This window comes from Melanotaenia boesemani, chromosome 4, assembly GCF_017639745.1.
Source record: "Melanotaenia boesemani isolate fMelBoe1 chromosome 4, fMelBoe1.pri, whole genome shotgun sequence".
Lineage (NCBI taxonomy): Eukaryota > Metazoa > Chordata > Actinopteri > Atheriniformes > Melanotaeniidae > Melanotaenia > Melanotaenia boesemani.
Genome location: NC_055685.1, coordinates 29,260,261 through 29,272,688, shown reverse-complemented (window position 1 = coordinate 29,272,688; position 12,428 = coordinate 29,260,261). Strand labels below are relative to the sequence as shown.

The 12,428-nt window shown below is 36.6% G+C and overlaps 1 protein-coding gene across 1 annotated transcript; it reads right to left on the bottom strand.

Annotated features, from left to right (window-relative positions):
- Window positions 1-810: 810 nt before the first annotated feature.
- Window positions 811-7,554, bottom strand: LOC121637662 (polymeric immunoglobulin receptor-like). Its single transcript, XM_041981861.1, has 6 exons — window positions 7,481-7,554; window positions 6,782-7,108; window positions 2,012-2,311; window positions 1,734-1,829; window positions 1,598-1,650; window positions 811-1,213 (listed from the first exon to the last, which is right to left on the bottom strand). Exons 1-6 carry the CDS (start codon window positions 7,512-7,514, stop codon window positions 1,085-1,087), a joined length of 939 nt encoding a protein of 312 aa, XP_041837795.1. The 5' UTR covers window positions 7,515-7,554; the 3' UTR covers window positions 811-1,084.
- Window positions 7,555-12,428: the final 4,874 nt, after the last annotated feature.

The window sequence follows — 12,428 nt, the reverse complement described above, 5'->3', positions numbered from 1 at the left end:
GAGCATTAAACATCTGCAGCTCATCCAGAACGCTGCTGCTAGAGTTTTAACCAGGACTAAGAGATCTGAGCACATCACACCAGTTTTAAAATCTTTACACTGGCTTCCAGTCAGTCACAGAATAGATTTTAAAACCCTTCTGATCATTTACAAATCCCAGAATGGTTTAGGCCCAGAATACATCTGTGATATGTTCAGAGAATATAAACCTAGCAGAGCTCTTAGATCCAAAGACTCTGGTCAACTAGTCCAGGCCAGAGTCCAGACTAAACATGGAGAAGCAGCATTTAGCTGTTATGCTGCAAACAAATGGAACAAACTGCCAGTGGAGATTAAACTTTCCCCAAATGTAGACATTTTTAAATCCAGGTTAAAAACATTTCTTTTCTCATGCGCCTATGCAGGAAATCTGCACGGTAACTTTTTTTTAACTTATCTTGCTTTTAATCATTTTAATGTAATTTATTATTTTATTGTGATTATGTGTTGATTATGTGTTGATGCCTTTTACTATTCTAAATATCTGTAATGTCTTTGTTTTATGTAAAGCACTTTGAATTGTCCTGTACATGAAATGTGCTATACAAATAAACTGCCTTGCCTTGCCTTGCCTTGCCTTATTTATTTAATTATTTATCTATTTATTTATTTATTTAGCTCCATTCCAAAAATGGCATAAATAAACTGAAAAAAACAAAAAAAAGTTGAATCCAATTTTATTAGACTGACGAAAACAAACACAAAACAAACACAAAACATGTAAGCATAGGGCGAAGGTGTAAACTCTACTCAGAAAAGGCACCTGCTAGGATTTGAACCACAAACTGTTATTCTTTAATTCGGTTTTTCTATGGTCCCAGGTGTTAATGTCCATGTTGATGAGGATCTTTATTAAAACAAAAAACAAACAAACTAAAACAAATGTAAGGCTGGAGTGAAATACAGACAGATAAGTGGCTACAGAAACTACAAGCAGGAATAACCTGGAGTTGGGAGATTAATTCATGTTTATTTTTTTAATCTTAGTGTGAGAAAGGTAGCTTCTTTATCTTTATTTTTACCGGCTTTATCATTTTTGCTGTAACTACTGACAAATAGAGTAGATATCTTCTGATGCAGTGATGGTCTGGTACATATTTTCTTGAGTTTGAGCAACACTGGAACTGGTGCTCTGCTGGTATGGATGAGAAGCATCTTCTGGATTTTCACATTTCTGAAGAAATAAACATCTGTATTAGATGATCAGGCACATTTACACAGATGAGTGTAACAGTAATTGTATCACAGGATTATGCTTAAAGGATCTAGAGTCTTTTTGCAACAGTCTGAAGATGCATAATGAAATGAATGTATTCTACGCATCATCCAACATAAGCCGAATCAGGTGCTTCACAGCTACCATCAGACTTTAAGACTTTCAGGAGACTAATGTTTTGACTATAATTGAACTTTATTGTCACTGCAACAAGTGCAACAAAAGTAATTCATCAGAGTCTGATCAGTCTGCTACGATGTTTGTAGAATAAAACTGTAAATTTATCAGAGAGATCCAGCCCTTTCTGCTTTTTGCAAAGATTAACATTTTTATCTCACCCACCGTTTCGAGTGCTTCAAACTTTCTAATTTCCCTGTCAGGACTGGCTTCAGGTCCTGGAGACACAAATGTAAACATAGCATAACATTTAAATGAATAATTTCTGTATTTTGTGTTTTTTAATGTATATAATGCATACCTTTCAGTTTGCATTTAAAGACTACAATGAGAGCAATGGAAAGGAGGATCAGGAGAGCAGGAACAGTGTAAACAACAATTCCAATGGGTAGAGTGTCTGAAAAATAAAAACAGTAAAAATAAACTGTACATTGTTATCACCTGGTGCTGGTCTGCCAAGGCAAAGCTTAAAAGAAAAAAAAGTGTTTCAGTATATTGACTAATGTTCACACCACACAAAAAGAATCCTGAGTTTAATTTATTATATTTGTTTAAATGCAGTTTACCTTCTCATCTTACCTACTGACAACTGAATCTTGGTGTAGTTTCCAACACTCCACTCAGAGTCTGATCCACACCAGTATGTTCCAGTATCACCAGCTTCGAGCTCTGTGATTGTCACCAAGAAAGAGCTGGAAGGAGCATCATCCTTCAACGTGAACCTGCTTCCACTTGTCACCATGTCTGTGCAGTTGTTGCGGTGGTCTCCTTTGCAGAGGAACTTCCTGTTATCCCAGTGTTGTGGTGGATAGGGGCATGGCAAAGTGAGGGGGTGTCCCACAGTTCCCACCAGGGTGTTTTTCTTTACGCAGCACCACTCTGTCAGAAAGACATACACCAAGGTGAAAGTGTATTTGATGTAATTGCAGGTAAATTAGGAATAGATTTATTGTTCTGAAATGACTTTACATTCCTCTAAATGTACATTCATTCTTCGAATACTTTCATTATGTTAGTATTTTAACACTTGCTCATGCAGTCATGTGAAAATGAAAGTATTATATCCTTAAAGTTCTAGCCCTTACCAGGAGTCGAAATAAAAGAAATCCAGCTGCAGATGAACAACGTATGTCATATTAACACACATAATTTATCTGTTTAACAAACTCTAAGTGAAAATGTAGAAGTAGTGTGTGGAAAACTGACTTAGTGAATCTATAGAAATATAAAGAATAAGTAGCAGCCAACCGTTGCTAATTAAACTGACCTGATCAACTGATCATCAGCAGGTGTGAGCATCTCTATAAAACCAAAAGTTATGGCAGTTTGCTGATCTAGGGGACTAAAAAATGCACAAGAGTAGAGACACTGGTAATGATCTTAGGGAGGAAAGTGGTCCTACTAATCAATCTGGAGAGGGCTTAAAGGTTCTTTAAGGGGTAACAGACACTCAAGAATCTCACAAGATTCTCAAGTATTTAACACATTTGTTCAAACCAAAGTCAACAGTGATAATGTTGGACATTGCATTTAGTGATATCTATTAACTGGCTGTCCCACACTAACTTGTCTTGGCCACATCTTCAAATTTTTCCTAGAACTGAAGGGTTACACAGGAATTTCCAAACTTTTTGGAGTCCCTCATTCTGCAGGGAGAAACATGATTTATATTTGTTCCAGCAAGCTCACTCTCATGCAATACTCAGAGAAGCTGAAACAAAAGACATGAGAGATCAGCGAGTACCAAAACGTTGTTGCGCATTTTTTGAAAAAACAACAAACAAAACATAACGATATTTTACACTGTGGCAGGTATTTTGTTAAAGTAAACAGAGGTGTTGACATCTTAAAGTTCCTCTTTTATGCTTGTGTAATGACTCGCAGTTATGCCTGTTCTGCAGAACATAGGATGTGGCTACAACTGCTCTTCATGATAAAGGTTATGAAATGATGAAGGATGTGTTTTTCCAATATGACTTGCTTGCGTTTCTGATTCATGTAATTTGCATTATTCGCATAATAAAAAGGCTGCGCTGGGGTTGAGACTTCGGAGTTGACATCAGATACTCTCTGAGTGCTGAACCACTGTCTCTCCCCATCGCATGTTGATCTAGGGGACTAAAAAATGCAAAAGAGTAGAAACACTGGTAATGATCTTAGAAAGGAAAGTAGTCCTACTAATCAATCTGGAGACGGCTTAAAGGTTCTTTAAGGGGTAACCGACACTCAGTTTTGTAATGACTTTACATTCCTCTAAATGTACATTCATTCTTCGGATACTTTCATAATAATAAGAACTTATAATATAAATATAATATATAGTATGTGAAGTGATTTATGATTTGGTGCCTTTTTTTATTTTCTTTTTTTTATTTAGCAGACGCTTTTCTCCAAAGTGCCTGTTTTGCTTTATTTAATACTACGATGCATCTCAGAATTTTGGTTTGTACACGTTTAATTTGTGATTTCCAACAGGTTTTTTCATCCGTCAACACCCCTAAAAATTTTATTTCTGTTACTTTTTCAATAGTTACTCCATCCAACTGTATTTGTAAATGTAGATTAGTTCTGTGATTATCATAAAGTATTAATTTTGTTTTGCTCAAGTTTAATGATAATTTATTTTTGTCCAACCTTGCTTTTAATTTATTGAGTTTACTACTAATTACTTGTGTCAGAATTTGTAAGTCACTGCCAGAACAAAAAATGACACAGGCTATCTTGAATACTTTTGAAACCTTGCATATATCATTGATATAAAATATGAAGAGTTTAGGGCCCAACACTGATCACTGAGGGACACCACAGGTAATGTTCACGACCTGCTTCCTTTTAGATAAATAACTTCTGATCCACTGTACACTGTTTTTGGTCTATTGAATTTGTGATTTCCTCCCCTGAATTGTTTAATGCAATTGATGCTGCTTAGTTAGATCTAAATACATATGGACTTTCAGTGAGTAATTTATGTTATTCTGTGAATTTGTCTTGCCAGTTATTGAAAAGTTTTTCTAGAACTTTGCAGAATTAAGATTGTAATGAAACAGGTCTGTGGTTTGTGAATTGGTGTTTGTTTACAGTTTTGTTGCAAGGTATGACCTTTGTTATCTGATACGATAAGTTACAGATGTTTGAAAAGGGTGTTGAAACCCCTGAATCACTCTTTTGACCTCAGTCATATTGATGTCATTACAGTCATTAGATATCTTAGTACATTTAGCAACAGCATAATTTCTCTCTCAGCCACCGCTATGAGAAACGTTGAATTCAAATTCCTATTACATCAGATTTTTCCTCAGATGTTACTGGATCAGGGATTTGCTCTGCAAGATCACTTAGAAATAATTCAAATTAATAATAACAAAGTTAATTCCATTAACCGCTTCATCCATATTATACTTCTCAGTATTATTAGTAATAAAATACTTGGGATAACTTAATTGTTTAGTCATTTTTAACTACAGTGTTCAATATGTTCCATATATCTTTAATGCTATTCTTGTTGTCATCTAATAGTTTGTTTTAACATCCTTTCCTAGCTGTTCTTATAAACTGGATAACCTGAAGTTATGTCGGGTTTTGTTTTTTTTTTTTTTTTTTTTCTGTTTCTTCGGGTAGTGTGCATGTTTGGCAATATCTACGTTGTGTTTGGTTAGGTGCTCACTGATGAAGACATTTGCACCTTTAATTTTCCTCTCCTGTTTCAGCAGTGCAGTCTTGTGTTATCACTTAACAAACCTCATAATGACAGCATGTAGTTCTTTAAAAATCTGAATCATGAGGTGCCCTAAGGTTTTCAGGGAAATGCCTGAATTGGGCCTCATGATTAATGATGGCCTATGGTGTGTCACCATCCGACGGGACCTGGTCCTCCAGGGCATTGGTGGGGGATGGGTTGCTCTCGGGCCTGCGCTCTGGCCACTTCTGGTGGACCAGCAAATAGCAGGGCTGTGAGCTGCCATCCCTGGCCTCCTGGGGTCTGTGCTCCATGTCTATGAGGTTTTCTGGTTGGGGCCTTCCTTTGTCATCCTCTGGACGGGTACATGGTCAACTCTGTGGTGGACTGTGTTGGAATTCGTACTTTGGGGTGGCAGCTGGTGTCCTGGGTCCTGGGGGTCCCGTGGTCTTTGTAGTGGCCTGGTCACATTTGCACAATGACTATTCATGCCTGTTGTTTTTCTTCCACATTTATTAGTCCGCATGCTGATACAGTCTTACTAGAGTATCTTCATGTTTTTTCTTTGTGTTGCTGATGTTCTAGTTGTTGTGATTCATGATTTTTTTCCCAGCTTGTTTGTCTTTTTGTAGGTGCTCCTGATGATTGTTAGCTTTGTTGTCTAGCAGATGTTGCAGGTGGCTTATTGTTTCCTTATAGGTGTAGCAGCTGGTTGTCTGGGTTTTCCTGTTTTGACTGAACAGCTGATGCTGTAACTTTCTATCTGGTATATTCTTGTATAAATTTTCTTTTTTTCACTCGTTTGCTCTTCTGTTCATTCTCCCCTTTCTTTAAACCCCACCCCACTTGTCAGGTCCGGCATTAATATATAAATTTAGCAACAGACAAATCTAAAAATAAAGAATAATTCTTAAAGTAGAGGGGATATAAGGGCACTGGTGCTTTATGCCAGGAGGATATGGCATAAAGCACAGGGGCCTTAAATCCATAAAGCAAATTTGTTTGGCACAACCCAAGCCAGGCAATCATTCTGCATGATATGATGCTAGACAGGATAAGGTAAGAAAAATGTTTTTAACTCAGCTTTACTGAGCATATTTTTGGATTTGTATGATTTGACAATTGACAGTAACTGCAGCACTGAAAGGTCACCCAGCCTCTTTACCAAAGCTCAGATCATTTGGAGAAGTGTTTTGGGGGTTTTTATGCGGTCAGATCCGCCTACATTTAATATTTTCTTTTTTTTTCTCTTAATCGTTTATCATATTGCAAAAGCTGCTCTCTGACTGAAACAAAAATAATGAGAGATCATCAAGTACCAAAACATTGTTGCACATTTTAAGAAAAAACAAAAAAGAAAGGAAATAAAAAACAAACAAAAAAAAAAACAAACAAAAAAAACATGTTTTACATTATGACAGTTTAAACTTTGATCTCCTCATGCTATGACTGACCTCTGAAATTTAAACAATCAGCTCATTAGATTCACTGAGAGGATTTCTGACAATTATTACATTTTTCATAGTTGGATGACAATTACGTCAGTTCCATCAGATGATGATTACAACAATGTGACATTAACAACTTACACCATGACTATATTGTTGCTAATCTATTGTCATTCATATTTTACCACTTTTAATTATTCTTTTGGCAAATATTTTGTTTCTCACCTTGCTCTACCTGTAGCAGTACTTCAGTGAAGATGTCATATCCAGTCTTGCTCACTCCACACCAATATTTCCCAGCATCTATAGTACGTAGATTAGAGATGGTCACAGTAAAGATTTGTTTCTCCTCATTATCACGGATAGAATATCTTCCCTTCTGTGCTTCTGTAGTCATGATTAAAACATCTGCATTGCCACAGTCGTTCTTGCACAGATACTTGTCATGAGATTCATAACCCTGATCGTAGGGGCAGGACACCGTCACATTTCTGCCCTCATATCCAGAGACAAGGATCACCTCGGCTGCACTGCTCACACAACTCAAAGCAACTGTGGAGAAAAGAAATTAAATCAAAAGCCTTCCTGGAAGGTAACATCCATATGATAGAACTTGTGGATAAGCATAGCATGTGCACTGCAAATTTATTTATTAAAAGAATAATAATAAAAACCAATGAGGGAAAAAGCAACGAAAAGTGGAAGATCCCTCTATCCCAGTGTTTCTTAATGCTGGTCCTCAGGGACCACTGCACTGCATCAATGAATGGCTCATCAGTAGGCATGCAAAGCAATACAATTAGTCTGATTCAGGCTGGATTTGAAAAGAACTAAAACACACAGGTCAGTGGACCCCAAGGACCAGGATTAGGAACACACACACACACACTTTTCTTTCTTTTTTATAAATCCAAATAAACTTACTGCAGAGGGTGATCAGCAGGTTCTGCAACATCATCCAACAGCAAACAGAAACTGGAGATGTTCTTGTCACTGACGGAAAGAAGAAAGTGTGTGTGCATGGTGGTGCTCTTGAATGGTGTTATACTGAAGTGACTCATTTCCTCTTTTACAAGGGGTTTATTTTGTGTCATGTTCCATGTGGCTCAGGCAGTAGAGCAGGTCGTCCAACGATCGGAAGGTCGGCGGTTCGATTCCCACTCCCGCAGTCATCTGTCGTTGTGTCCTTGGGCAAGACACTTAACCCTCCTTGCCTCCAGTGTTGGCATCGCTGGTGTATGAATGTGTGGATGAATGTTCGGTGATGGTCGGAGAGGCCATAGGCACAGACTGGCAGCCACGTTTCCGTCAGCTTGCCCCAGGGCAGCTGTGGCTACACACGTAGCTTACCATCACCAGGTATGAGTGAGGAGTGGATGAATAATGGATTCACAATGTAAAGCGCTTTGGGTGCCTTGAAAAGCGCTATATAAATCTAATCCATTATTATGTATCTACTTTTAGTGTTAAGTCTCCACAATATTTATGTAGTCAAATGTTTCAGATTACCTTTTTTGTCCACTAACTCTACAAAACCAGTCATTTTCCTGGGTATGCTTTCCTTTGCATATATATATACATATATATATATATATATATATATGCTGTTTTTGTAATTAAAATCGTGTCAGAGCTCATGGATAAATAGATTACATTTTGAGGCAGTTTGACAGAATAATGTTAGACAACGTCACAATGTTTTTTTAAAAAGTGGAACCACTTGAACTCCAAAATGGTCGTCTGGGGATGTGAAACCAAACAACTTAAGATGACTTAATGCTTTGCCGCTGACACATGGTGTGCTACTACTTTTTGTTTCATCAGTCATCCAAAAGAAGAAAACAAATAAAAATTGATAGTAAATATAAACAACAAAAAAGTTAAGGGTTGAAAGATTTTTACATTTATTTTTACATCAACAAAAGGTATTTTTACATTTTACCAGTAAGTTTTTAGTCTGATACCAGAGTATGCCAATGAATTCCAGCAATTAAAATAAAAAAAATATAAAAATAAAAAATGTAAAATAAAAGCAAAAATACTGAGAGAAACTGATATATAACTGATATTTGTGTAATGCATTCAGTGTAAAAGCCAAGAAGCACCAGCAAAGGTCTCAGTGTGACACATAAAGCAGCGGTTATGATTAATTAGTCACTTTGAATATTAGGTGACAGTCAGTTTAAATGAGCTTCATACTTTTTCCTCAACTGTTTTGAAATACAATACTGATGAGTGTTGTGCTTGTGTCTTTTTTTCCCTTCTCATCTATGGAGATTGCTGGAACTCACTGCCGTACTCTGATTTAATCAGATAAAACACTTGTAGGAAATGGTAACAACATCTATTGTTGATGTAAGAAAAGCATAAAACAGTGTAATAAAATAATAATAATTACAAGATGGAATTTATTATTGTCCCTTTCTTAAGTAAAAATAATTTTAAAGAACTTTGGATGCTGTCTTATTAAATGTGGAAATAAGAACAATTTAAATAATAATGAGAAATCAGATAATTTCCTGGAAGTTTTTCTCAATGATTTTGAGGACAGCAAAATATATAAAACAACCAGGGGCAACAAAAGGCTGGAGAAAACTCTAAAAACAAACAGGAGTGTTGTAATTTCTGGTTAGGACTGTATAGCGACATCAGTTTTGAGATGTGGCCACTAGGGGGTATCAGTTAGAATGCATCAAAATGAGACGTTTCTTTGGATTTAGTTTTTTTTCTATTTTACATGAATAGGTAAGATTGCAGATTCTGAAACAGAGATATAAAGTCATAAAAATGATCTATATACATAAAGTAGCAGTTTGTTGTATAGCCTACCTTACAGATAACTACAACAGCAAAGATTTTTACAAACAAACAGAATGAAAATACCTGAGGTTACACCTCTAAAATCTGAAACAAAGAAGAATTTTCAAAGAAAAATACAACCGAGGCTGTAACAAGCAACAATACAGCATTATAATGTCATAAACTGCTTTAAAAAAACCTAGTCTACTTCCATTAATATTGTGAAGTTGTTTGAAGTAACGACAGTGTGAAAGCAAATGGACCATTCTGTGAACCAAAGAGAGGAAGTTATGTATTTGGCCGATCTGATATACCTCAGTCAAAGCAAATAAAATTTTATTTATTAAACACTTTTCATGCACAAAGTGCTGTTCAAAATGAAAACAAATTATGCATATTAAAAACAAAATTTAAAAGTCTTCACACATCAAAGAATAGAACAAAATATAAAAAGGCACAATCACACACATGCAAACTAAGCACATGTACACTCCCCCACCCACCCATACACCATTCTGCACAAACGTGAACTCCCATCACTAATGACTGTCTCTGAACTGAAAGTAAGTATAAAAATTATAATAGAATGAAAACATCTGGCTTGACGCTGCTGTGAGGAAACGATATCTTGGGGATCCAGTCACACACATGATCACAGAGGGTGCCACCACAGGAACCACCCAGGTCAGGGAAGGCCGGCATCCACACCACAACCACAGGGCTGCAGTGCAGGACCCCCAGCCACCCAGACAATGGTAGTCACCATGGCAACAACCCCGCAGACAGAGCAGGCAGAGCTACCTGTGTGAAGGCTCCCCAGGAGGAAAACACTGGAGTTAAAAAGTAAAAACAAGAATAAATAAACTTATAAGCAATAACAACTGATAAGAGTGACAGAATAAAAATACAGATAAAGGAGTTCAGGAAAAATAAACAAATAACTGAATAAATAAATATATAAATAACCTAAATGCATCTAGTTGCCTCTCCTACTGTTCAGACAGATTCTTGTGAAAACTGCATTAGGTTTTAACACCAAATAAAATAAAAATAGAAACCCCAAGACTGATTAAATGTATTGCTGTTCCATTGTTAACTTGCAGTGAATGAGCCAATGAATGAGATGGATTTTCTACTTTCTCCTTTTTAGTCAGTGGTTGTTTCAGGGAACCTTTCCTGGTGTGCAGCTGTTGTAACTGCATGACGTGGTCGAAGTGGTTTGGTCCGCTTTTGTAAAGAGCAAAGTAAAAGAAAACCAAACCAAACCAAAGTGTGAAAAAAAAAAAAGAAGCTTTACACACGCATAGGGTGGCAAGACCACCAGTCTATTTCATCTATGAATGAATGAACTCCAAATGTAAAAGTCATCCTAAAGTTACTTTACTTACTTCCACAACTCCCAGCACATAACTTATACATTTTTATGGGCTTGGATTCTTCTACATTTTATCAAATGAGTCATCATCATTTTTACTGTTTTTTGTTTTGATCAATTTCTAGGGGTTTTAAATTGGGTCATAAGGACTGATAGTCCATTTTTGCATGTGTTTGTGCCTGCGGTGTGTGTATCTCCTACAGGGGGTTGTCATGTCTTCTCTGGCAACCTGGGGTGTTGAAACATGACTGGCTCTCGAATCAGGAAGTAGAAGCGCAGCACCAACATATAAACAAACAACTCTTCCTAATATAATGGTAGGGTACACTAACGCTGGGTGGATGGAGTTAGCTTCAGCTTTGTGTATACACAAAGGACAATTCCACTGCTTTTTGGGGGACTTTGAGCCCAGTAGACCAGGTCCTGCTGAAAAACTACAAGTCATACTATGTTCAAATCTAGACTGAGTTATTCTACAGAGCTTGTAAATTCACTGATGCACTTTCTAATTTGTAAAGCCTGTAAGTCTATTTTATATACTTATATATGCTTTTTATATACTTTTTTTTAGCACCTAGACACATCAGACCAGGTCTTGTTTAGGATTATTGCAGACAAATTGAATACTATGACCTTTCTCTGTCTCAAATCTATATACTTGTTTGAAACCTGCAACGGTCATCTGCAAGAGGACACAGTACAACACAGAAAGAGAGATCAGCTGGTGAAAAATCCTCTTGGCATAAAGCACCTAATATTTCCCAGCATCTACACGTAGATCAGAGATGGTCACTATTTCTCCTTGTTATCATGGATCGTTCAGTCGTTGCTTCGGTAGTCATGATCGAAACATGTGTTCTGTCATAAGACTCTTAACCCTCAATCATAGGGGCAGGACACCGTCACATTTCTGCCTTTATATCCAGAGATACAGATCACCTCGGCTGCATTACTCACACAACTCACAGCAGTTGTGGAGAGAGAGACATTAAATAAAAAGTATTGCTGGAAATTGGTGTTCATTTGACATAACTTGTAGATATGCACAACAAATGCCCTGCAACTTTATTAAATAAATAAATAATAATAAAGACCACTGTGGGGAGAAAAGCATTAAAAAGTGAAAGATTCCTCTATCCACATCAGAAACATCCCCTGTTTTGGCCTAATCCTAATAAACTTACCAAGCAGGGGGTCACTGATGTCACTGATGGAAAAATAAAATTGTGGATTATGATGGTGCCTTTGTGTGATTTCTTAAAGACATGTTGAAATTACCCAGTTCCTTTTTAAAATGTTTTTTTTTTGTTCCATGTAAGCATCCACTGTTTAAAGCATTTAGAGTTCTTAAATGACAAAGAATATTTCTAGAATCAAATGCTTCAAATGACCCTTTTAGCTGACTTTCCTCCACACAACAATGTGACATCAAGACATACTGGGATTTTTACCATTCATGTCCCTGGATATGCTTATTTTATCAGCTTTCAAAAGAATTCAAATTGTGACAGAAATCATGTCTTTTGGTTATATTAAGAGATTATTACAACGTTTTTATAGAACCTGGAACAACTTGAATTCCAAAATAGGCATGGAAGGAAGTGAAACCAAACAACTTGAGATTCGTCCTCTAGACCAATCATCTAGCTTCCCTCTGAAATATGTCTTAATATGTCTATGTGTTAAAAAAAATGTTCA

What these genes read in the sequence shown, in the direction of transcription:
- LOC121637662 (XM_041981861.1), bottom strand. Translation starts at nt 7,514, where the DNA reads ATGATGTTGCAGAACCTGCTGATCACCCTCTGCA. An exon ending in ACTGCTACAGGTAGAGCAAG is followed by an intron (nt 2,312 to 6,781) that starts GTGAGAAACAAA and finishes TCTTTCTGACAG; the next exon opens with AGTGGTGCTGCGTAAAGAAA. An exon ending in CAAGATTCAGTTGTCAGTAG is followed by an intron (nt 1,830 to 2,011) that starts GTAAGATGAGAA and finishes TTTATTTTTCAG; the next exon opens with ACACTCTACCCATTGGAATT.